At 44.6% G+C, this 26,607-nt stretch overlaps 2 protein-coding genes across 10 annotated transcripts in view; one reads left to right on the top strand and one right to left on the bottom strand.

Annotated features, from left to right (window-relative positions):
• LOC115192476 (guanine nucleotide exchange factor DBS) overlaps positions 1-26,607 on the bottom strand; it is an 85,743-nt gene that overhangs the window by 25,927 nt on the left and 33,209 nt on the right. For 8 of the 9 annotated variants that reach the window (XM_029751021.1, XM_029751024.1, XM_029751017.1 and 5 more), the window contains 12 exons: positions 24,490-24,580; positions 24,051-24,170; positions 23,369-23,485; positions 23,135-23,284; positions 22,382-22,506; positions 22,106-22,220; positions 21,666-21,785; positions 21,292-21,483; positions 20,659-20,850; positions 20,361-20,547; positions 19,433-19,539; positions 14,655-14,743 (listed from right to left, as the gene is read on the bottom strand). In XM_029751021.1, the coding sequence (XP_029606881.1) occupies positions 14,655-14,743; positions 19,433-19,539; positions 20,361-20,547; positions 20,659-20,850; positions 21,292-21,483; positions 21,666-21,785; positions 22,106-22,220; positions 22,382-22,506; positions 23,135-23,284; positions 23,369-23,485; positions 24,051-24,170; positions 24,490-24,580 (1,605 nt within the window). The remainder of the gene's footprint in view (positions 1-14,654; positions 14,744-19,432; positions 19,540-20,360; positions 20,548-20,658; positions 20,851-21,291; positions 21,484-21,665; positions 21,786-22,105; positions 22,221-22,381; positions 22,507-23,134; positions 23,285-23,368; positions 23,486-24,050; positions 24,171-24,489; positions 24,581-26,607) is intronic. The other variant, XM_029751019.1, reaches the window with a different exon arrangement.
• On the top strand, positions 1,131-13,310 carry b3gnt5a (UDP-GlcNAc:betaGal beta-1,3-N-acetylglucosaminyltransferase 5a). Its single transcript, XM_029751036.1, has 2 exons — positions 1,131-1,341; positions 11,525-13,310. Exon 2 carries the CDS (start codon positions 11,836-11,838, stop codon positions 12,973-12,975), a length of 1,140 nt encoding a protein of 379 aa, XP_029606896.1. The 5' UTR covers positions 1,131-1,341; positions 11,525-11,835; the 3' UTR covers positions 12,976-13,310.

Raw genomic sequence — 26,607 nt, forward strand, 5'->3', positions numbered from 1 at the left:
GAAACCCATAATGAGGACATCAACTGCCTCTCACACACTAAGTGCTTTGTCAAAGTTCTAAATGATCACTAACATCATCATTAGGTTATTGTACAAACCCAAAAGAGGCTCCGCTAAAGACAACAGTACAGCACCCCAGATAGGAGGTACAAGGGGGGGAAATAAGACCTTTGGAGAATTAACCGAGGAAGTTGTCATAAAACCAACCATCTTGAGCAAAGCTAACATTTCCAGACTTTAATGGCCCCTTTAATGTGCACATTTGTATGAGTTCTGAGGTCTTGATTTTTATGTGCCATCACGAGCCCATCGAGACACTGAGTGGTGTTTGATGTATGGTCACATTTTATAGGTCAATAAAACTCCTCCAAAAGCCCCCGCCAATCTCACAGAGGCAAGCATCTGTTATATCATAGGTGACTGCCTCCTAAGTCCCAATGCAATAAGATCTGTGCATATCGATTTTGGAAGATAGGGCAGCATCATGTGAATAAATATTATGGACAGAGATGCCTTGATTGAAGCCCTGGAGGGAAACTGTTCCATGACGCCATGTGCCTAGCCTGTTATTTGTGCTCCTAGGTAAAATCATTTTTATTGAGCACCCTAGTGGAGTGTTTTATGATACATACTCTGCCATCCTCCCTCATGTTGCTTACAGCAACACCAGCTAAGGTGTTAGTGTATAAAATAGCTTAGATCTCCACACACCTCTTTGTGCCTAGAATTAAGTCAGGGAGCAAAGATAACCTCCTCCAACAGAAAAACAATGCCATAACTATATAAAACAACTAATGTATACATGTCATGTACTACAAGACAATGCCAGAGTTTGCCCCTGTGCAAACCCTCTTCTAATGTGATCCTCGGGAACACTGAATTGCCTTTATTGTGCAGAATTTGTAGTAGCTGATGCAACTCAGATGACACAAATTCCAAGCTCTAGCAATCTGGCATATGATCCAGCTTCACTCCTGCTGGTTGGCTTCACTGATATGATAACGCAGAGAGAGGATCATAGACTGATTCAGGTAAGGCAGGCAGGAAGAGGGGAGGTACAGGGGCTGAGCTTTCCCCCTCTAGCCCAGTGGTTTCCTCCCCCGCTCCCATTCTGCTCTCTCAGTCTTTCACAGTCACACAGTGTAGAGACGAACAGACAGAACAGCTCAGGCAGGAAGCTGGAGGCTAATGCTGCCATTCCTTACACACAGAGGGGAAAGAGAGAGCGGGAAGGAGAGAGGGAGAGGGAGAAAGAGTGCTCGTCTACAGGAAAAGAGGGGCATGGGAGAATAGTTTGCTGTACTTTTCCCAGCAACACGTGGATGGAACTCTCACAGGCTGGTAAGTGATCTGGGAGAGGAGAGGGAGGGGGTGGGGGGATTGTATGCGCTAGCTGAAAGACTTTATGTTTTTATTTTTCACTTTATTTAACCAGGTAGGCTAGTTGAGAACAAGTTCTCATTTGCAACTGCGAGATGGCCAAGATAAAGCATAGCAATTCGACACATACAACAACACAGAGTTGCACATGGAATAAACAAAACATACAGTCAATAATACAGTAGAACAAAAGAAAGCAAAAAGTCTATATACAGTGAGTGCAAATGAGGTAAGTTAAGGCAATAAATAGGCCATGGTGGCAAAGTAATTACAATATAGCATTTAAACACTGGAATGGTAGATGTGCAGAAGATGAATGTGCAAGTAGAGATACTGGGGTGCAAAGGAGCAAGATAAATAAATAAATACAGTATGGGGATGAGGTAGGTAGATAGATAGGCTGTTTACAGATGGGCTATGTACAGATGCAATGATCTGTGAGCTGCTTTGACAGTTGGTGCTTAAAGCTAGTGAGGGAGATATGGGTATACAGCTTCAGAGATTTTTGCAGTTTGATCCAGTCATTGGCAGCAGAGAACTGGAAGGAATGACAACCTAAGGAGGAATTGGCTTTGGGGGTGACCAGTGAGATATACCTGCTAGAGCACGTGCTACGGGTGGGTGCTGCTATGGTGACCAGTGAGCTGAGATAAGGCGGGGCTTTACCTAGCAGAGACTTGTAGATAACCTGCAGCCAGTGGGTTTGGCGCACTAGCGGTTCTGGGGGGGGGTCCAGTGCCCCTGTGACAGCAATTTTGGACCCCCTTGTGGCCCCCCTAAATGTGGAGTATGAAATAATTTTTACATAACAAATTTTTGCTGTTGTTCTTTTTTTACATCCGTTATTAGACAGAAAATGCAAATAAATTGTTGAATGATTATGAACATGGTCTTTTGCCTGCTAATGCCTGCAATGGAGTGAAGAAAACGATATGATGTATAATGTAACTGTCTAATGTAACTGGCCCCTCCAACAGAACAACTGACCCCAGGTTGGCCCCCCCAGTTGAAATGGTCTAGAACTGCCACTGGTTTGGCGACGAGTATGAAGCGAGGGCCAACCAATGAGAGCGTACAGGTCGCAATGGTGGGTAGTGTATGGGGCTTTGGTGACAAAACGGATGGCACTGTGATAGACTGCATCCAATTTGTTGAGTAGAGTGTTGGAGGCTATTTTATAGACGACATCGCCGAAGTCGAGGATCGGTAGGATGGTCAGTTTTACAATGGTATGTTTGGCAGCATAAGTGAAGGATGCTTTGTTGCGATATAGGAAGCCGATTCTAGATTTAATTTTGGATTGTAGATGCTTAATGTGAGTCTGGAAGGAGAGTTTACAGTCTAACCAGACACCCAGGTATTTGTAGTTGTCCACGTATTCTAAGTCAGAGCCATCCAGAGTAGTCATGCTGGACGGGCGAGCAGGTGCGGGCAGTGATCGATTGAATAGCATGCATTTAGTTTTACTTGCATTTAAGAGCAGTTGGAGGCCACGGAAGGAGAGTTGTAATGGCATTGAAGCTCGTCTGGAGGTTAGTTAACACAGTGTCCAAAGAGGGGCCAGAAGTATACAGAATGGTGTCGTCTGCTTAGAGGTGGATCAGAGAATCACCAGCAGCAAGAGCAACATTATATTAACTTAAGCTGCTCAAAGCAAAAAGGTGTCGACTTTCAGTAGAGGGTTTGAGAAAGAAAAGTCAGACTGTGAAAAACTAAAAACAAATCTATGCTCATGTCGCACTCCTGAATCCACACTGCTTTTACAGTTAGCCTGTGGTGAGATAACAGCTAACGGTAGCATCATCGTGGGGATGGAGGGGGAGAGGCCAACACCCTTTCATGGAATTGGAACCTAACCCTCTTGGTAGGTTTTAAAACAATAGACACAAGAAATCTAACAGAATTCAATATTTTCTTTCAACTCAACAATGATATGGAATTTATGTCATTTAAAAAAATCATAACATCTGCTATGAAAAAATAACTCCATTTAGGTGTTCTTATCTGCCTATTCTATTGTGTTTTAATCTATCTGAACTTACTTCGAACCCAACTTAGCACAAAACTGTAGTTCTTTATACTTCTCTATAGATGTCTACTGCATTCTCAAACCATCGTTGTTGAGCTGATGAATAATAAACCACATTCATGTTTCCAAGAGTTTACATTCTTGGACTTATATTCTGGGAGGTTGGCTCAAAGATTTTTTCCCCCTTTCAAAGGAACTGCATGGGGACAGTTGGCTTTACAAGGCATTGATCAGTGAAAAGGTTTGCATTGGTAGGGATTAATGTTTCACTAGTCTAGGGGTGGGCAATAAATTCAAGTTTTAGGTGTTCAAGATTAGCCTGTATTTTTTTATTTTTTATAATAAATCTCCACCCTCCCCCCAATTAAAAAATAAAAAACCTCCCCTGAATAAGCCCACGGGCCATATACAACCTGCGGGCCGTTTGTTGCCCATCCCTGCACTAGGCCTATCATTTAAAATATATTACATTTTGTAGCCTATAATAACGCTATGGTGAACTTCTGTTGTAAATAGTTTTGAGAGAGAGAAAATACAGTACATGACCAAAAGTATGTGGAGACCTGTTCGTCGAAAAGCTCATTCTAAAATTATGGGCATTAATATGGAGTTGGTCCCCCCTTTGCAGCTTTAACAGCCTCCACTCTTCTGGGAAGGCTTTCCACTCAATGTTTGAACATTGCTGCAGAACTTGCTTCCATTCAGCCACAAGAGCATTAGTGAGGTCAGGCACTGATGTTGGCAATTAGACTTGGCTCACAGTTACAGTTTTTACATTTTAGTCATTTAGCAGACGCTCTTATCCAGAGCAACTTACAGTGCATACATTTCATTAAAAAAATTCCCCTGTACTGGTCCCCCGTGGGAATCAAACCCACAACCCTGGCGTTGCAAACACCATGCTCTACCAACTGAGCCACACAGTTGGCATTCCAATTCATCCCAAAGGTGTTCGATGGGGCTGAGGTCAGAGCTCTGTGTAGGCCAGTCAAGTTCTCTTGACAAACCATTTCTGTATGGACCTCGCTTTGTGCACAGGGGCATTGTCATGCTGAAACAGGAAAGGGCCTTCCCCAAACTGTTGCCACAAAGTTGGGAGCACAGAATCGTCTAGAATGTCATTATATGCTGTAGTGTTAAGATTTCCCTTCACTGGAGCTAAGGGGCCCAGTCCAAACCATGAAAAACAGCCCTAGACCATTATTCCTCCTCCACCAAACTTTACATTTGACACTATGCTTTTGGGCAGGTAGCGTTGTCCTGGCATCCGCCAAACCCAGATTTGTCAGTCGGACTGCCAGATGGTAAAGCGTGATTCATCACTCCAGAAAGCACGTTTCCACTGCTCCAGAGTCCAATGGCGGCGAGCTTTACACCACTCAAGCCGACTATGGGCATTGCGCATGGTGATCTTTGGAACTCGGTAGTGAGTGTTGCAAGTGAGGACAGACGATTTTTATGTGCTACGCGCTTTAGCACTGGGCGGTCCCATTCTGTGAGCTTGTGTAGCCTATCACTTTGCGGTTGAGCCGGTGTTCCTCCTAGAAGTTTCCACTTCACAATAACAGCACTTATAGTTGAAGCTCCAGCAGGGCAGAAATTTGACAAACTGACTTGTTGGAAAGGTAGCATCCTGTGACGGTGCCACGTTGAAAGTCACTGAGCTCTTCAGTAAGACCAATCTACTGCCAATGTTTGTCTATGGAGATTGCATGGCTGTGTGCTCGATTTTATATACCTGTTATCAATGGGTGTGGCTGAAATAGCCACATCTACTAATTTGAAGGGGTGTCCACATACTTTTGTATATATAGTTTATATTTTTGTTGTTTTGGTCAGGAATACTCACAATTCCTAAAATGTCAACCAAACAAATGCAACCTTTTGTGATTACAATAACCTAGAAAGTAAACAACAATCTTGTTTCTACCTCTTATTGACACTCATATGTGACACCCAGACATGGGAGGAAATTCGAATTGGGAGTTGAATGTTATTTGCGTTGGGACTGTTGGATAGATGGCCATCATGGTATAGACACAAGGTTATATGATGCATGCTGTCAGGGCCGCTCATTGTTGTGGGCCACTGCCTAAATCTGCTGCTGTAATGATTTTTTTTTGTCATGATGACTGTTTTGTACAGACCTCAGCAATTCCATGCACTCTGTTAGTTTAAAGCCCCTCCATTATTGAACTTTCGCTGGGTTGGCTTATGCATTCATTCACAAAAGATTCAGCAACTACAGCTATACGGTTGAGAGGGTTAAGATACTTCACACTGTGAACAAGCACCTACAGAGGATCTACTCTGACAGATAAACACTGAGAATTTTCCATCATCCTTTCAGAGATAGAGCACAATGGGATGGAGTGCCTTCAGAAAGTATTCATACCACTGGACTTATTCCACATTTTGTTGTGTTACAGCCTGAATTCAAAATGGATAACATATATATTTTTTCTCACCCATCTACACACGATACACCATAATGACAACGTGAAAACAAGTTATGAATTTATTAATTTAATACAGAAATATCTTATTTACATAAATATTCAGTGTATCACTGAGTCAATACTTTGTAGAAGCATCATTGGCAGTGATTACCGCTGTGAATCTTCCTGGGTGAGTCTCTAAGAGCTTTCCACAACTGGATTGTGCAACATTTGCCCATTATTCTTTTCAAAATTCTTCAGGGTCTGTCAAATTGGTTGTTGGTCATTGCTAGACAACCATTTTCAGTTTTTGCCATAGATTTTCAAGTATATTTTAGTAAAAACTGTAACTCGGCCACTCAGGAACATTCACTGTTTTCTTAGTAAGCAACTTCAGTTTAGATTTGTTTTAGGTTATTGTCCTGTTGAAAGGCGAATTCATCTCCCAGTGTCTGGTGGAAAGCAGACAACCCGGTTTTGCCTGTGCTTACCTCCATTCTACTTCTAATTTTATCCTGAAAAACTCCCCAGTACTCTACGATTACAAGTGTAACCGATGTGAAATGGCTAGTTAGTTAGCGGTGGTGCGCGCTAATAGCATTTCAATCAGTGACGTCACTCGCTCTGAGACTTGAAGTAGGGTTTCCCCTTGCGTTGCAAGGGCCGCAGCTTTTGTGGCGCGATGGGTAACGATGCTTCGGTGGGTGTCAGTTGTTGATGTGTGCAAGGGTCCCTGGTTCGAGCCCGGGTTGGGGCGAAGAGAGGGACGGAACCTACACTGTTACACAAGCATAACCATAACATGATGCAGCTACCACTATGCTTGAAAATGTGTTGTATTTAATTTGCTCCAAACATAACACTTTATATTCAGGACAGAAAGTTAATTGCTTTGCCACATTTTTTTGCAATATTACTTTGGGGCCTTGTTGAAAACAGGATGCATGTTTGGGATAATTTTTTTCTGTACAGGCTTTGTTCTTTTCACTCTGTCAATTAGGTTAGTATTGTGGAGTAACTACAAAGTTGTTGATCCATCCTTAGTTTTGTCATATCACAGCCATTGAACTATTAAAACTGTTTTAAAGTCACCATTGGCACCATCGTGAAATCCATGAAATTCCTTCCTATCTGGCAACGAAGTTAGGAATGACGCCTGTATCTTTGCAGTGACTGGGTGTTTTGATACACCATCCAAAGTGTAATTAATAACTTCACCATGCTCAAAGGGATATTCAATGTCTGCTTCTTTTTTTCTACCAATAGGTGCCCTTCTTTGCGAGGCATTGGAAAACCTCCCTGGTCTTTATGGTTGAATCTGTGTTTGAAATTGACTGCTCGAATGTGGGACCTTATAGATAATTGTATGTGTGGGGTACAGATATGACGTAGTCATTCAAAAATCATGTTAAACACTATTATTGGACACAGAGTGAGTCCTTGCAACTTATTATTTGACTTATTTAGGCTGCCATAACAATGGGGTTGAATACCTATTGACTCAAGACATTTCAGCTTTTCATTTTAAATTCATTAGTAAAAATATAAAAATACATAATTTCACTTTGACATTATGGGGTATTGTATGTAGGTCAGTGACATTAAAAATAAAATTAAAAACAGGCTGTAACAACAAAATGTGGAAAATGTCAAGGGGTGTGAGTACTTTGTGAAGGCACTATAGGCATGGGAAAATAACAGATACAGTGCATCCAGAAAGTATTCAAACCCCTTGACTTTTTCCACATTTTGTTACGTTACAGCCTAATTCTAAAATGTCTTAAATAGTTTATTTCCTCATCAATCTCCAATCAAGTCAAATTCAAATCAAATTTTACTGGTCACATACACATGGTTAGCAGATGTTATTACGAGTGTAGCGAAATGCTTGTGCTTCTAAATCCGACAGTGCAGCAGTATCTAACAGGTAATATCTAACAATTCCACAACAAAACCTAATACCTCAAAAATTACACAACAAAACCTAATACACACAATCTAGTAAAGGAATGGGATAAGAAAATATAAGTATAAAATATATGGATGAGCAGTGACAGAGCGGCTAAACATGCAATAAATAGTAAAGAATAGATAGTGAAGGATACAGTATACAGTATATACATATGAGATGAGTAATGCGAGATATGTAAACATTCTTAAAGTGGCAATATTAAAGTGACTAGTGTTCCATTTATTAAAGTGGCCATGATATCAAGTCTGTAGGTAGGCAGCCGCCTCTCTGTGCTAGTGGTTGCAGATGGCCTTGAGATAGAAGTTGTTTTTCAATCTCTCCCAGCTTTGATGCACCTGTACTGACCTCGCCTTCTGGATGGAAGCTGGGTGAACAGGCAGTGGCTCGGGTGGTTCTGGTCCTTGATTATCTTTTTTGCCTTCCTGTGACATCGGGTGTGTCCTGGAGGGCAGGTAGTTTGCCCCCGGTAATGAGTTATGCAGACCGCACCACCCTCTGGAGAGCCTTGCGGTTGTTGGCGGTGCAGTTGCCGTACCAGGCGGTGATACAGCACGATAGGATGCTCTCAATTGTACACCTGCAAAAAGTTAGTGAGGGTTTTCGGTGACAAGCCACATTTTTCAGCCTCCTGAGGTTGAAGAGGCACTGTTGCACCTTCTTCACCAGACTGTCTGTGTGTGTGGACCATTTCAGTTTGTCGGTGATATGTACACCGAGGAATTTAAACTTTCCACCTTCTCCACTGCTGTCCCGTCGATGTTGAAAGGGGGGTGCTTCCTCTGCTGTTTCCTGAAGTCCACAATCATCTCTTTTGTTTTGCTGACATTGAGTGAGAGGTTAATTCCCTGACACCACACTCCGAGGGCCCTCACCTCCTCCCTGTAGGCTGTCTCGTTGTTGTTGGTAATCAAGCCTACCACTGTTGTGTCTTCTGCAAACTTGATGATTGTGTTGGAGGTGTGCATGGCCACGCAGTCGTGGGTGAACAGGGAGTACAGGAGGGGGCTGGGAACGCACCCTTGTGTGGCCCCAGTGTTTAAGAACAGCAGAGTGGAGATGATGTTTCCTATCTTCACCACCTGGGGGCGGCCCGTCAGGAAGTCCAAGACCCAGTTGCACAGGGTCTCAAGCTTAATGATGAGTTTTGAGGGCACTATGGTGATCAATACTGAACTGTAGTCAATTAACAGCATTCTTACATAGGTATTCCTCTTGTCCAGATGGGATAGGGCAGTGTGCAGTGTGATGGTGATTGCATCATCTGTGGACCTATTGGGGCGGTAAGCAAATTGAAGTGGGTATAGGGTGACAGGTAAGGTAGAGGTGAAATGATCCTTGACTAGTCTCTCAAAGCACTTCATGATGACAGAAGTGAGTGCTACGAGGCGATAGTCATTTAGTTCAGTTACCTTAGCTTTCTTGGGAACAGGAACAATGGTGGCCATCTTGAAGCATGTGGGGACAACAGACTGGGATAGGGAATGACTGAATATTTCCATAAACACACCAGCCAGCTGGTCTGCACATGCTCTGAGGACGCGGCTAGGTATGCCGTCTGGGCCGGCAGCCTTGTGAGGGTTAACACGTTTAAATGTTCTACTCACGTCGGCCACGGAGAAGGAGAGTCCACAGTCTTTGATAGTGGGCTGCGTCTGTGCACTGTACTGTCCTTAATCTACACACAATACCCCATAATAACGACAAAGCAAAAACAGGTTTATAGAACTTTTTTCAAATGAATAAAATAAAACAGAAATATCATATTAAATAAGTATTCAGACCCTTTACTCAGTACTTTGTCGAAACACCTTTGTCAGCGATTACAGCCTTGAGTCTTGTTGGTATGACGCTACAAGCTTGGCACACCTGTACTTGGAGAGTTACTCCAATTCTTCTTTGCAGATCCTCTCAAGCTCTGTCAGCTTGGATGGGGAGCATTGCTGCTCAGCTTTTTTCGGGTCTCTCCAGAGATGTTCGATCGGGTTCAAGTCCAGGCTCTAGCTGGGCCACTCAAGGACATTCAGAGATTTTGCCCGAAGCCACTCTTGCTTTGTCTTGGTTGTGTGCTTAGGGTCGTTGTCCTGTTGAAAGGTGAACCTTAGCCCCAGTCTGAGGTCCTGAGTGCTCTGGAGCAGGTTTTCATCAAGGATCTCTCTGTACTTTGCTCCGTTCATATTTCTCTCCATCCTGACTAGTCTCCCAGTCCCTGCCGATGAAAAACATCCCCAGAGCCTGATGCTGCCCCCACCATGCTTTACCGTGGAGATGGTGCCAGGTCTCCTCCAGACGTGACGCTTGCCATTCTTGGTTTCATCAGACCAGAAAATCTTGTTTCTCATGGTCTGAGAGTACTTTAGGTGGGCGGTCATGTGCCTTTTACTGAGAATTGGTTTCCGTCTGGCCACTCTACCATAAAGGCCTGATTGGTGGAGTGCTGCAGAGATGGTTGTCCTTCTTGAATGTTCTCCCATCTCCACAGAGGAACTCTGGAGCTCTGTCAGAGTGACCATTGGGTTCTTGGTCACCTCCCTGACCAAGACCCTTCTCCCCCGATTGCTCAGTTTGGCACGGGTGGCCTGCTCTAGGAAGAGTCTCGGTGGTTCCAAACTTCTTCCATTTAAGAATGATGGATGCCACTGTGCTCTTGGGGACCTTCAATGCTGCAGACATTTTTTGGTACTCTTCCCCAGATCTGTGCCTACAGACAATTCCTTCGACCTCATGGCTTGGTTTTTGCTCTGACATGCACTGTCAACTGTGGGACATTATATAGACAGGTATGTGCCTAGCCAAATCATGTCCAATCAATTGAACTTACCGCAGCTGAATTCCAATCAAGTTGTAGAAACATCTCAAGGATGATCAAAGGAAACAGGATGCACCTGAGCTCAATTTTGACTCTCATAGCAAACGGTCTGAATACTTACGTAAATAAAGGTATTTCTGTTTTTAATTTAAATACATTTTCCTCAGTAATAGGCCTACAGCCCATTGGGCAAAAAACTTGTTGAATCAACATTGTTTCCACGTTATTTCAACACAAAAATGTAACGTGATGATGTTGAATCATTGTGGAAAATTGATTGGATTTGCAAAAAGTCTTCAATGAAAGGGAATTTGGTATTTTTTTCACCCAACCTTTAATCGAAATATTAACCTAAATAAAATGACATGGTGAATTTTTTTGTAGGGAGCTCTGAGCATACGCGTTTTGACAGCTTTGCTTCTTCAGTTTTGAATCGTTGGAATTTGAGAAAAGTTACAATTTCGCCTTCAGCCTTACTGTTGTTCTTTCACCCCAGTGAGTAGGTTGATTGAAAGGCCACGTTACCAGTCTGTATTTATAGGCCTTCAACCAATATTGCATTTGGACTGTCCACGCATTGTGGACTAAATGCGATTGCTCGACCCACGGCTGTTGTTGCTGTTTGGGTAGCCTACCTTGGGGACGTGAGGATGGATGCCCCGTTCCATGTTGGACAGAATAAGCACGCTTGATTGACATCGCCCTGCGGTTTTCGCACTTTAGCACTGTTGGAATAACTTCAAAAGTACTTACCGGGTTTAGCCGGCGTGATGGATCAAGCACATCTAGCGGTTTCATTCTCATCCTCAGAATGACTCAATAACATAATATTGACTCACAATTTCAAATGCATTTCCTATTAGTGCAACATGTTCATATTTTTGTCTTTCTCTTTTCAGATCCTATGATGTGGAATGCTTTGTGACTGTGTGGACACATAACAAAACGGTGATGACTAGAGACATGATTGTCTCAACAATACAGACCCAGTAGAGAGCAGAGTGGAGAGTTGTCAGGAGGAGATGAAATTTAACTGAAGACCAACATTTCTCTGAGGAGCCTATGTCTCCCGTTGGGCAAATAGGATGGAACTCAGACACTCCCAAATCATTTGGAATAATTGTGAAAGTAGCAGCCTGTCAAACGCAACAACCTATTGGACTTGACAAAAAGATAGAAAAAGGGGGGCAAGGGTAGGAAGGATTGAAGAATGTTTTGGAATTTCAGAAGGATCAGAAAATGTCAATGTGTACAGCTGGTGATGACGTGCTTTGTCCTGTCCGTGTTGATGGTGTGCTGGGAGCAGCTGGACCACCATGTGGTGAGCCATATGAAGTCCTACTCCTACCGCTACCTGGTCAACAGCTACGACTTCATCAACAAGAGCTTTGGCATCAGCCAGAGGGAGGCTAAGAGCCAGAGCAACTTCCCGTACCTCATCAACCACCATGACAAGTGTGACAGCAATGAAGTGCTGTTGCTGCTGTTCGTCAAATCTTCCCCAGAGAACCTGGAGAGGAGGCAGGCCATCCGGGCCACCTGGGGGAATGAGTCCTACACCCAGAGGGAGTTGGGGGCCACCGTGAGGGTGGTGTTTGCCCTGGGGGTCCACCCCAACCCCCAGCAGAGGGGCCGTGTACAGAGGGGGCTGCTGGGGGAGGACCAGGTCTATGGGGACCTAGTCCAGCAGGACTTTGTCGACACCTTTCACAACCTCACCATCAAACTGCTGCTGCAGTTCCGCTGGAGCCACAACTACTGCAGCCAAGCACGTTTCCTCATGTCAGCAGACGACGACATCTTTGTCCACATGCCCAACCTGGTGCACTACCTGCAGGGCCTAATCCGTCAGGGGGCCCGGGACCTCTGGGTGGGCCACGTGCACAGGGGAGCCCCACCTAACCGCCGGAAGGACAGCAAGTACCACGTGCCTTATGAGATGTACCAGTGGCCGTCTTACCCAGACTACACGGCGGGGGCAGGGTACGTTGTCTCAGGGGACGTGGCTTCCAAAATCTACCAGGCCACTCTGTCCCTCAATGCCTCGCTGTACATTGATGATGTGTTCATGGGCATCTGTGCCAACGCCATGGGGGTGTCTCCCCAGGAACATGTTTACTTTTCAGGGGAAGGGAAGGCCCCCTATCACCCCTGCATCTACGATAAGATGATCACCTCTCACGGACACGTGGCAGATGTCCGGTACCTTTGGAAGGCAGCGACGGACCCCCAGATCCATGACATTTCCTCTGGCCTGTTGGGAAAGATGTACTGCACAGCAGTGAAAGTAATGCTCCTCTGTAAACCTTACTATTTAAATACCTACCCATGCAAGGCAGCATTTTCATAGTGTATTGTAAGGCTGCACAGAATGTCACTGCAGTCTTTATTTTTTTAAATATATTTCAGTGTTCTTGAGCATATATTCACCACTCCTGCCTTGACTTGATGGATACTGCAGTTGTACTTTGTGGTTTAGCTAATTGTGTGATGGTAAACAGACTGTTTGTGTTCTTGGCTGCATTCAGGAACATTTTGGCTGGCTGCATGAAGTTGTAAGGGAAGAATAATTTGAATAAATTACCTCACAGTCTCAAGAGGAAATTCTGTCCAGCGTTGATTGCTGACATTAGGGTTTTTATTCAGTTTTCTATTGCTCATTGAATTAAACTGGTTGAAAGTGTACCATCTGTATCCTACTAATTTTACCTTCCCTCTTATCTCTATAGAGCTAACTCCTTTCTTCCCCCACCCCTGGTTTCACTTCTCCTAAAATGTCAGGCTGCAAACCATGAGCAAACACAATTTGCTTTAAACCCCATCCTGCTCACTAAATCATTCCATATGAACTTTGCTCCCCCATCTCTCCCTTTCTTACAGTCTGGACCCCCCAATAAGGTAACATACAGCATTTAGTGACTCTGCAGAAAGGTATTCACTGTGAAACTAACTACTCTCTGAAATAAGCTAACTAACCCCACCTTCAAACATAAAGCACTTCCCAATGTTTGCTAAGGGTCTTTAACATTCTCTACAATTATAAATCTGGCATGTGTAATAAAGAATTCTGAATGTTTGGCAGTGAAAATGTGGATTTAGTATGGATCTCTAGCGGCCCTAGCCTACAGCAGGGGTTTCCCAAACTCTGTCCTTCATTTACTTCTTGCGGTTTTTATCTGTTGCTACTTTATGCTCCAAAAGAGACATTGTCAGGGACATCACAGGCTATATGTGTGTTTTATGAACATCTTGTGTACAAAAAAAACCCTTATGCATAAATACCCAGAACTGTTACAGGACATTTTAACATATCAGGTGACATACCATATGTACATAAGCTTCTGTACGTCTCATTTCAACTTCATGCAAATACACATGGCCTACAGTGACTGCTTCTAATGCCTGTGCTTGGCAGAGAGGAGTGCAAATATCATTCACTTCCTGTGCCCATTTTATCTCTGTCTTTCAGCCACATCCCTTTGAGATTGAATCACTTTCTCACTAGTTCAGAACCTCAAAAGACCCATGCAACAGGGAGTACACTCCTACGAACCGTAACAGTTACAATAAAGACAAGATAAATAATGTGATCGACTTATCGAGTATCAATAAACTTAGTATGCTCCATATCAGGAGGCACTGTGCAGGTTGAAATTAGAGCAGGAGACATTCCACACAGCAGTCATACAGTGTGTGGTCACCTGGGTGCTAACAGTCAGCCGGCAGCCTTTGCCTCAATAAAAGTCTATCTTCATCATCGCTACAAGCCCTTTCTTCAGACCACTGTACTGTAAGTGCTATGCTCTCCCAACCTCGTCTTTCAATTTTCACTCTCTCTCTCTGTGACCTATTTCAAAGTTTCTTCAACTAACACTAGCTAATGGTTGAGGAAAAAGCAGTCCCTTGTAAAATGTCATAAACCTCATCACTAGCAACAGTGTGTGTATGCAGTGGTTTTGAAAAAGACCAGAGAGAAAAAAAAACAGGAAAGATACTGTATATGGGCAGAGAACGGAAAGAGACATTTACCTCCGTCTGTTTGAAAGACTCTCCTCTGTCTCGTTCGTCACCAGGACGTGGCTGGAGCCTCCCTGGCTTGCCTCATGCATTACCTCAATCTGAGGACACAAACACACATTGTTGCAGTCATGGACAGGTGAAAGGGTGACACATGCTGTATATACCTTGGAGGCCCCTATTTCCTTTCAAACGTCACCCTCATGGTCATAGTGCTAACATTTAGATAAGATGAGAGGCTTATCATGCATGACTAGAACTTCATGCAAACAGGAAACCATATATCCTGAGGCTGCTGCATTTATTCTAGCTGGGGATTTTAACAAAGCTAATCTGAGAACAAGGCTACCTAAATTCTATCAGCATATCGATTGCAATACACGAGCGAGTAACACTCAACCACTGCTACTCTAACTTCCGCGATGCATACAAGTCCCTCCCCCGCCCTCCTTTTGGCAAATCTGACCATGACTCCATCTTGTTGCTCCCCTCCTATAGGCAAAAACTAAAACAGGAAGCGCCCATGCTTAGGTCTATCCAACGATGGTCTGACCAATCGGATTCCACGCTTCAAGCTAGCTTCGATCACGTGGACTGGGATATGTTCCGGGTAGCCTCAGACAATAACATTGACGTATAGGCTGACTCGGTGAGCGAGTTTATAAGGAAGTGTATAGGAGATGTTGCACCCACTGTGACTATTAAAACCTTCCTTAACCAGCATTCGCGCAAAACTGAAAGCACATACAACTGCATTTAATCATGGCAAGGCGACTGGAAACATGACCGAATACAAACAGTGTAGTTATTCCCTCCGTAAGGCAATAAAAAAGCAACGTGTCAGTATGGAGACAAAGTGAAGTTGCAATTCAACGGCTCAAACATGAGACGTATGTGGCAGGGTCTACAGACAATCACAGATTACAAAAATAATACATTGACGTCTTGCTCCCTGACAAATTAACCAACTTCTTTGCGCGCTTTGAGGACAATACAGTGCCACCGACATGGCCCACTGTGGGATCTCTGTGGGCTCTCCTTCTCCATGGCCGACGTGAGTAAAACTTTTTAACGTGTTAACCCTCGCAAGGCTGCCGGCCCAGACGGCATCCCTAGCCACGTCCACAGAGCATGCGCAGACCAGCTGGCTGGTGTGTTTACGGACATATTCAATCAATCCCTATTCCAGTCTGTTGTCCCCACATGCTTCAAGATGGCCACCATTGTTCCTGTTCCCAAGAAAGCTAAGGTAACTGAGCTAAATGACTATCACCACGTAGCACTCACTTCTGTCATCATGAAGTGCTTTGAGAGACTAGTCAAGGATCATTTCACCTCCACCTTACCTGTTACCCTCGACCCACTTCAATTTGCTTACCGCCCCAATAGGTCCACAGACGATGCAATCGCCATCACACCGCACACTGCCCTATCCCATCTGGACAAGAGGAATACCTATGTAAGAATGCTGTTCATTGACTACAGCTCAGCTTTCAACACCATAGTACCTTCCAAGCTCATCATTAAGTTCAGGGCCCTGGGTCTGAACCCCGCCCTGTGCAACTGGGTCCTGAACTTCCTGACAGACCGCCCCCAGGTTGTGAAGATAGGAAACAACATCTCCACTCTGCTGATCTTCAACACTGGGGCCACACAAGGGTGCATTCTCAGCCCTCTCCTGTACTCTGTGTTCACCCACGACTGCGTGGCCACGCACGCCTCCAACACAATATAGAAGATAGAAGACACAACAGTGGTTGGCTTGATTACCAACAACGACGAGACAGCCTACAGGAAGGAGGTGAGGGCAGTGGAGTGTGGTGTCAGGGAAATAACCTCTCACTGAATGTCAGCAAAACAAAAGAGATGATTGTGGACTTCAGGAAACAGCAAAGGGAGCACCGCCCATCCACATCGATGGGACAGCAGTGGAAAAGGTGGAAAGCTTTAAGCGCCTCGGTGTACATATCATTGACAAACTGAAATGGTCCACCCACACAGACAGTCTGGTGAAGAAGAAGCAACAGCGCCTCTTCAACCTCAGGAGGCTGAAAAAATGTGGCTTGTCACCGAAAACCCTCCCTATCTTTTACAGGTGCACAATTGAGAGCATTCTGTCGGGCTGTGTCACCGCCTGGTACGGCAACTACGCCGCCAACAACCGCAAGGCTCTCCAGAGGGTGGTGCGGTCTGCATAACGCATTACCGGGGTCAAACTACCTGCCCTCCAGGACACCTACAACACTCAATGTCACAGGAAGGCAAAAAAGATCATCGAGGACAATAACCACCCGAGCCACTGCCTGTTCACCCCGCTTCCATCCAGAAGGTGAGGTCAGTACAGGTGCATCAAAGCTGGAACAGAGAGATTGAAAAACAACTTCTATCTCAAGGCCATCAGATTGTTAAACAGCAACCACTAGCACAGAGAGCCGGCTGCCTACCTACAGACTTGATATCATGGCCACTTTAATAAATGGAACACTAGTCACTTTAATAATGCAACTTAAAGAATGTTTACATATCTCGCATTACTCATCTCATATGTATATACTGTATACTGTTGGGCTGTGCTGGGGAATGCGGGCTGCCGTGCGTAGAGCAGGCGCAGGATAAACTGGACCGAGGAGACGCACTGGCGGCCAGATGCGCTGAGCAGGCACACTCCTTCCTGGCTGAGTGTCAACTCTAGCACGGCAATGCTGCGGAGCCTGTACCGACCACACCGGACTGTGCATGTGGATGGGCGAGATAGTGCCCATCACTCCGTAATGCATCGCTCGCCCCTCTGCACGTCTGCTCAGTCGTGCCATCTCCGCCAGTACCTCCTTCCGGAATCTCGCGTCAAGCTCCGTGCTTGACTCCGTGACTGGCACCGGTTTGCTCCACGGCTCTCTCCTGTGTGCCCAGGAAGTTAGGTCAGGGCTCCCCCTGACCTAGCCAAACTACCCGTATGCCCCCCGCAAAAAAGTTTTTGGGGCTGCTTCTCAGCCTCCTCCTGACGTTCCAGCCGTTCCTCCCAGTAACGCGTTCCGCCTTTGCTGCCTCTATCTCCTCCGGCGGGCGGCGATACTCTCCAGGTCGCCTCCATGGTCCTTTACCATCCAGGATTTCCTCCCAGGTCCAGGACTCCAGATACCTCTGCTGTTGCTCCCTTCCACGCTGCTTGGTCCGTCTTTGGTGGGTGGTTCTGTCACAACTGTCGAAAGGATTGGACCAAGGCGCAGCGTGTAAAGTGCTCATCTTCATTTATTAACGTGAACACTTAACCAAAATAAACAATACGACAAAACAGTTCCGTAAGGTGCACATAGACTATACGAAAAACCAACCACCCACAACCCACAGGAAAAAACAGGCTGCCTAAGTATGGCTTCCAATCAGATACAACGAAAGACACCTGCCTCTGATTGGAAACCATACTCGGCCACACAGAAAATGAACATAGAAAATGAAAACTAGAACAAATCCCCATGAAACAACCCAACCCCAAAACAACACCCCCTGCCACGCAATGTTCCTGTGCTACACCCCCCCTTCGCCAATCCTACCACTACGGAGGTGGCTCTGGCTTTGGGCGTAGCTCCCGTTCTGAAGCCTCTGGGCTGCAGACCACCGCTGAAGGCTCTTGGCTGCAGACCACCGCTGGAGGCTCTGGACTGGGAGGCGTCGCTGGAGGCTCCGGACTGGGAGGCGTCGCTGGAGGCTCCGGACTGGGAGGCGTCGCTGGAGGCCCCGGACTGGGAGGCGTCGCTGGAGGCCCCGGACTGGGAGGCGTCGCTGGAGGCCCCGGGCTGAGAGGCGTCGCTGGAGGCCCCGGCTGAGAGGCGTCGCTGGAAGCCCCGGGCTGAGAGGCGTCGCTGGAGGCTCCGGGCTGAGAGGCGTCGCTGGAGGCTCCTGACTGAGGATCGTTGCTGGAGGCTCCGGGCTGAGGAGCGTCGCTGGAGGCTCCGGGCTGAGGAGCGTCGCTGGAGGCTCCGGGCTGAGGAGCGTCGCTGGAGGCTCCGGGCTGAGGAGCGTCGCTGGAGGCTCCGGGCTGAGGAGCGTCGCTGGAGGCCTCCTGCGTGGAGCTGGGACTCCCTGCCACGCCCAACACCCCCTGCCACGCCCTGACCATACTACAATGACAAATGACCCCTTTTACTGGTCAGGACGTGACAACTGTATCCTTCACTTTCTATTCTTTACTATCTACTGCATCTTAGCCGATCTGTCACTGCTCATCCATATATTTTATTCGTATATTTTCTCATCCCATTACTTTACTAGATTGTGTGTATTAGGTTTTGTTGTGGAATTTGTTAGATATTAGGTTTTGTTGTGGAATTGTTAGATATTACCTGTTAGATACTGCTGCACTGTCGGATTTAGAAGCACAAGCATTTCGCTACACTCGTAATAACATCTGCTAACCATGTGTATGTGACCAATAAAATGTGATTTGATTTAGTATGGCACATTATTCCTATTTATCAGACAGACGTGATGTGGTCAGGGCAAAAGGTGCGCAATTGATTTGAAACTAGGGTTTCTCATCCCCGCAGGGTTCCCTTGGGAAAGGCAGGAAACAGAAGATGTCTGAAACAGGACACCCCCATGACTTCTTCTCCCAGACTCCCATTGACCAAGAGTTATGTTCTGATGAATTATACAAGAAGGATTGGCGGAACACTGTCATACATATGGACCAGTGGCTAGCCAACAACAAAAAAAACAGATGGTTGTTGTTATTGTCAATGAGGTTAAACCATTTCAGGTTCAATTGTCTAGAGGATGTCCACAGGTCTTACCTTGAGGCTCCCTTTGACTTTGCGGCTTACATTTTTCCTTTTTGCCAGCTCAGCTTCCGTGGGCTGCTTTGTGGCACTAGAGCTCTCTGAGATCCTTCGACTGAGTGCTAGAAATTGTTACAGAACAAGGATGGGAAAAGGAAGAAAGTTTTTTTTTATTAAGTGGAATGTTTGACATGAAGGCATAGAGACTTCTAGAGATCCTGTTTGAAACATCAGGCGTTTTGCCATTCTCTCTGTGTGGAACAACAGCAGGAGGCCCTGGCCCAAAGCTATGTCCTCCTCCTGTAGTAGGTAGAGTACCACAGTGAATACAATAGACCTCCTTTAAAAGCCTCAGGATGTAAGGTTTTAAATTCATACTTTGTCTTAAACTCGAAAATTACTAAACTCGAAAATTACTTTACTTCCTGGAAAGTAAAGTACAGACTATGTTTCCGTTTCAATAGCAATGAATAGGCTCTACAATGATCTTTCATTACGGGTAGGTAAAGTTTGTGGTTAGGTCATGTGGGGGGAGATCATAACGATGGAAAGAGGTTTCAACTTTGTATCTGTGCCATTATGGCATCTGTGACAGCATGGGCAGCGCCATTGAGGCTAACTCCATTTTAAAGTAGTCGGTTTTCTTCTTATTCTGTGTTTGAAAAAAGTGTAAAGCTAATATTGGTGATTTACCGCCACAAATCTTGTCATTAATTTACTGTGGCCGCTATACGGCAGTGATATAGCTTAAATTCATTTACAAACCATAGCACCCAATTTGAAGAAGACAATGCTCTGATCATTGGCTGATTGCTGCCAACCCATAGGAATACCCACCCAGTTGACTACTTTAAAATGGTGGATGCTCTCAATGGCAATGCCAATGCTAAAAGGGGTTATATCTAAGTTGAGTCATTTAACTATCTCTATGGGGGAGACTTACCAGGGGCAGGGCAGGTGGTCCTGGGTGTTTTGTGGGGCACAGGCCGTTTGGGAGAGGACTCAGGCCGGGGGGCCACAGGCTGGACGGGCCGGGTCTGTTTGGCTGACAGTTTCTTCAGACTAACCTGTCTCTTCTCAAACATCTCCTGTACATCGTCCAGCCTCTTTAGAGCCTTTTGTACATTAGCCTGATGGAAAGCACAGATCAGGGATCAACAAATAGGACCATTGTTCTTCTGTAGGCTGACAACTCCAGGAATTAGGATTCCATGAGTGAATTAAGGGAGCACTGTACATACCTTGACTTCAACATTGAGGACTAGCTCATACTGGTTGTGGATGTTCTTGAGGTCACTCAGTTGGTTCTCCTTGGCCGTCTCCAGGAACTTCTCAATGTCCTGCAGGGCTGCCTCAGCCCCTTCCTGGGACTGGCACTTGTCCACAGCCTGAGAGGCCAGCAGGTACACCCCCGACTCACACCACTGGTTCACCTGTAAACACCCGAGGACACATGGATTAATAAACAACTACAGTAGGTACTGTCTAGGCTCCATATCAGTAGTATAACTAGGCTCATTTGCATGGCACTAATGTATATTGTCAACTACTAATGTTATACATGGCATGTATAGTTGTTTAGGAACCAAAAACGAAGGTACTGATTACTGTATGGGACAATATACTGAACAAGTGTTTTTGAGGCAGATAATATGAAAAATACAATTTTATTGAGTAAATGGATTTATTGCTTTGCTGAAAAAGTTGAAGTACCACTGACCTAGACGGAAGAGGGAAACTTTGTGAAAGTTACTTGAATTCATGAGATAATGTGTAAATGACATGTATAATCATGCAAACAATCTCTCCCTGAGGACATTGCCTTTACTGACAGCAATATAGATGTGAGGAGCCTCTTATGTTATCCACCCCACCTTGTCTATGCCTTTGTGTATTTGGCGTGATTTGGAGAGGACGTCGTACTTCTTCTGGGCCTCGTTGGTGAAGTCATCACAGATGCGTCGGAGCTCCACACACTTGGGCCGTATGGAGTCCACAGAATAGTGGTTGCTCTGAATCAGCTGGTCCCCGTGTAGGGCATGGAGCTGGGCCTTCTCTAACGACTCCTGACATGCATCAGACAGAGAGCCATTCATCTCACATGACCACATTCGTGTTAGGCCCACATTCAATACAATGCAAGGCTGATGATCACGTGCTAAGTAAGACATAGTGGATACATTGTGCTTTGTATTGTAAGGTTTAGTTGTTACATCTCATATAACGTTTGTTATGTGACTGTGCTGACCTGAGCCTTCTCCTCTAAGGTCTTGAGGTCCTTCAGTAACATCTCTACCAGGGTGACACAGTCCCCAATGTCTGACAGGGCCGTCAGAGTCGCCATCCGACTGTCCAATGACACTTTCACCTGGGGAGGGGACACAGAGAGAGCAGGAGGTTAAGGACATATGTACAGTATTTCCAAACACATATTCTTGAGAGGAAGCATTATATACTGTAAGTGTGAAGTTGCAAACATAAAAAAGCATGTGTAATTGAAACTGAGAAAGTGAAAGGTAAGCAACTATTTTTGGACAAAGTGTTACATTGTAATAGCTACTTCTAATTGATGTCTCTGGGGGAACACAAATAGCCAGGCTGTGTTCTGTCCAGTTTTCTTTGTTAACGTGATTAAGCTAAACCTGTTGACTACAGCAGTCAGCGACTCTGTCACAGAAACATACGTACCTCTCGGAAGTCATGCTCAAAATGGCGTAACTGTAGGCACTGCTCCAGTTTGAGGTGATGTTTAGACCAGAACTGTTCAAAAGCATTTTCTGTCTCATCTAGCTGGGCCAACAACCTGAAATACAACATGGACATATGACATCATATGCAGCATCTTTATCCACCTCTGGAATATACTCTTAGTGAGAAATTCAATAAGTTAAATCATTTGTGAACCGAACACATACAAATGATTTAATTAGGAGCTTCCATCTCCAGTAGGTCCCAGTAACCAACCTTTCCACAGTGGTGTGGTTCTCCATCTCGTCTGGGTTTAGCTGGTGGTTCTCAGACTTGGCAGCCTGCTCTTTGATACAGCCCAGTAGAGTGGTTCCCTGTTTCATCGCTAATTTCAGTTCATCCTGTCAAAATGAAAGAATTCATTAAATACCATTATAAACCAGGTGGTTCAAGCCCTGAATGTTGATTGGCTGAAAGGTTGGTAACCAGTTTATAATAGCAATAAGGCACCTCAGGGGTTTATGGTATATGCCCTATATACCACGGCTAAGGGCTGTATCTCGGCACTCCGCGTTGCGTCCTGCTTAAGAACAGCCCTTAGCTGTGGTATATCGGCCATAAACCACACCTCCTCTGGCCTTATTGCTATTATAAACTGGTTACCAACATAACTAGAACAGTAAAAATAGATGCTATACGGTCTGATATACCACGGCTTTCAGCCAATCAGCATTCAGGGCTTGAACCACCCGATTTATAATGGTATTGCTGGTTTGGGAATAGAATACTCTGGTTATTATCTAGACCATTGATGCTTATGGTTGTGGTTAAACTACAATGCCACAGGCTATGATAGAACCCATTCCCCTGTGTATTTGATCACACTACTGTATGTGAATGTAACTAATAGTATACTAACAAATATCAACACAATCTTCAGGTGTTGAGGATGTTAGCCATGAGTACAAGTGAACCGTTGTAGGAAGCCAGGTTCAGTAGTATTATGTTGATGCTGAAGCAGAGCCCCACCTTGAGTTTGTCGTGCTTCTCAGTGTGAGTAGTGAGCAGGTCTTTGGTGCACTGCACATCGTTGGGCAGCTCCGTCTCGGCCAGGTCTGTACCGAACTTCTGCAGCATTTGAGCCGTGGTCTTCACCGTCACAGCAAAGTTCTCAATGGCCTGACAGCAAAAACACACACACTTGTATTGTTTCCAGTGAGTCCAGAAAGTAACTGGTGTAAGGCCAATGTCATGGTAACTCACTGTCCGGCGGTGGATCCACTGGCTGTGACAGTAGTCCAGGTTCCCACCAAGCTCACATGTTAGCTGGCCCTTATCCACGTAGCCATATAAGTCAGATAGGGAGTTGAGCATCACAATCTGTAGGGAAACAAATTCACATACATTGCTGTGTGTTATAGATGTTAGGGCATCTTCTGCATTATCAGTCTGGGTTTTCTCATCTAATTTTAGGGTTAGACAATAATTGTCATGGCATAATGTTAATACAGGCTTCTGTGTTTTTTGGTTTACTCCATGTCTACTTCCTCACCAGATGTCTTGACTTGAATTCTACAACGCCTGTGTAAGGATGACACACACGCGCGAGGTGGTGAGGAGTCTGAGGAGGAGTTGCAACTTTTATCTTCGAAAATGTGTACAGTTACAGTATACTGTAGGTGTCTGAGCATAATGCAGGAGAATTGGCCTTCACCAAAAAAATGAATGAAGTAAGGGAAATACAGGTGCATGTTGTCACATTCTACAGCTTTCCATAAACAAGGAAAACATGCAGTGAGTACATAGTTTACAGGTGAACATCACACTCCCATGCAACACTCCACATGACATTAGGTCAAAGACTATCTCACACCCAGACACAGAGGAAAGGTTTCTAAGATGATCTACGAGTTGAACAGGGTGAGTGGTAGCGAAGCATTCTTACCGGTACCTTCATTTTAAAGTCATCCCGGTGCAGCTTAATGCCAATGTCAGCGATGGCCCTCTGGAAGAAGCGGGAGGGCCTTAGCACCAACACCAGCTGGAGGTTCCCTGGAAATGCCCCCTAGTGGACACAGGTACAAAACACAGCTTCATACCATCTCATAGCCTTGTGTGGAGGGAGCTTTGCTCAGAATTTGCAGTAGATTATACCCCAAAAAATGTTCTTCATACAAGACTTCCTGATATAGGAGCATTGGTTGCAATTATATTTTACAATGTTACATGATGCTGAAATAAAATAGATTGGTCCCATTCTGTCTGTGCTGTGGCCAATTCCTCTATTGAATTCAAACACAGTGAGGAGTTAAAGCACAAACAGACTGGATAACCAGGCAAGAGATAAAAGCCCTGTCTGAAGTGAAAGACGGACATCTTCATACCGCTATCCGCGTCAGCGAGGCCTTCACTGAGCTCCATTTGTCACGCCTGCGGTCGATGATTATAACGAAACCGATACTGGCCGCGTCCAAACTAGACAAAGGAAACACGGAAATAAACACATGCGGTAGGTGAAGCTATCCAAGCATATCCAAGAAGGCACTACAGTACACTGCTGTGCTCTGTCTCTGTACAGTTTAAACAGAGTTTACACAAAATCACTTCAGCACTTTTAGAATCAGGCCATTATAGTTAACAGTGTTAGAGGAGCTGTGTAAACTTGTGTAATGTTTGGGGTCTTTTACAGGGAAGAGGTTTTTAAGTGAGGGCCATTAACATGCTCAATGTGTTACTCTGACAAAAAAGGTGAATAAAGTTGCTCATGTCTAACATCTTAATGTGATATCTGGTCTAATATAATTCCTACTCAACTGAGCAACTTCTGTTTATTTTCCTGGTTGCGAGCAGCTGACATGAGACAAGATTAATGGTCCTCACGATGTACCATGAGAGAAAGAATGACATCCCAGATTGTGCCACAAATGTCATTGGAGGAGAGTTTTTCACAAGACACATTTCTCAGGATGTGGTAAAATTGAAACCGAATTGAAAATGCTACACCTCAAGAAATGTGTCTTGGGAAGTACCTTTGGATTTGCGGTTGGACGGGAGTTAGCCGGAACCACATCCCATACAGAGGGGAGGTAATGGCATTTCCCACTGGGCACAAACTAGTTGAATCAACATTGTTTTAACGTAATTTGTCAATGTATTGTGACATGGAACCTCCGTGGGAAATAATGACATTTGAAAAAAGTAATCAACTGTTGTTTTGAGGGTGAAATGTCAACCACAGGATTATGTCATAATCAAATTTAAACATAGACAAACCTTGTATACAATATGTTGAATTTGTACCTTTAAGACCTCAGATCTTCAACATTATATCCACTATCAGAAGAAAAAAAAATGAGAGGCTGGGCATCCCCTCCTACTGGAGAATTGATCCATTGGTCTCCCATCCAGGGTTTTAACCAAGGCCAGCCATGCTTAGCTATGATATTTGTCACTGACTATTGCCAATATTAGATCATGAGAGTGATTGTTGAGAGATCTCCACTTAAAAACGAAATAGATTCACTGTTGCTATTGAAGTCATTCCAAAGAGTAGGTTTAACAGAGCAAATGAAAAGTGACCACACTTTCACTCATATCATCATTGATGCTATTCAGGACTATATACTGTAGCATTTGCAGTCATCAACAACAGCAATTGCTTCAATTCAACCCATAATTCAACAAAAAAAAGAAAATACAATAGGCCAAGGGTTTCAAGCACCGTTTGATTTCAAATGTTATATTTTGTGACATTGAATTATGTTTGGTTGTCAACGCAACCAAATATCAACATTTGAAGGAGATGCATCTTCTGCTTGGATAGTTCCATCTGTGCCACTAATTCAATATTATCTTACAAACTAATGCAACATTCAACCTTAAAATAAGTAATACATCCATGGCCACATTGAGGTTTCTCTAACTATAAATGTGTTCTTATGTAATCATATAGAGCATGCATGTTCAAGACAGCATGCATAGGTCGTCGCAGGTCTGTGGAGATCTTCACAATTGCTGTAATAATCTGCACAGAATGTCAAACGGCATTCACCACTTGTACTTTTAATGTAATTTCAACTGCAATCCAGGTCATTTGGTTCTGCTTTTAGATGAAGCTCAGTATTCATCTGTTGTATAAATAAACAACATATCTGATATTGTATTCACATTAGATTTTATTTTAAATGGTTGAAAGCACATCGATAGACATTTGGGTGACAACTAAACCAAAAATCTGACGTTGTTTTTCCATTCCAAATGGTTGAAAGCACAATGATCACAAATTGGAAATTCAACTAACTTTGGGCTGTCTTTTTGAGTGGGTGACAGGTTTTAATCTCGCTGATCAACGTCTCAACCAAAGTTTAGCCAATCATCTACGTTGAAAAGATGTGGTGTACCCAGTGGGTTACGTCTATATAAACCAATGTCTTTCTTCAAGCCACACTCTTTAAAAGCATTGCATCACTGTGCTGCTATAAGCATCAGTCTTTAACCTGCTA

The sequence above is a fragment of the Salmo trutta genome, chromosome 4 (assembly GCF_901001165.1).
Source record: "Salmo trutta chromosome 4, fSalTru1.1, whole genome shotgun sequence".
Taxonomy (NCBI): Eukaryota; Metazoa; Chordata; class Actinopteri; order Salmoniformes; family Salmonidae; genus Salmo; species Salmo trutta.

Bases quoted from the DNA above. Each gene is read 5' to 3' on its own strand.
- b3gnt5a (XM_029751036.1), top strand. From the start codon at position 11,836: ATGTTTTGGAATTTCAGAAGGATCAGAAAATGTCAATGTGTACAGCTG.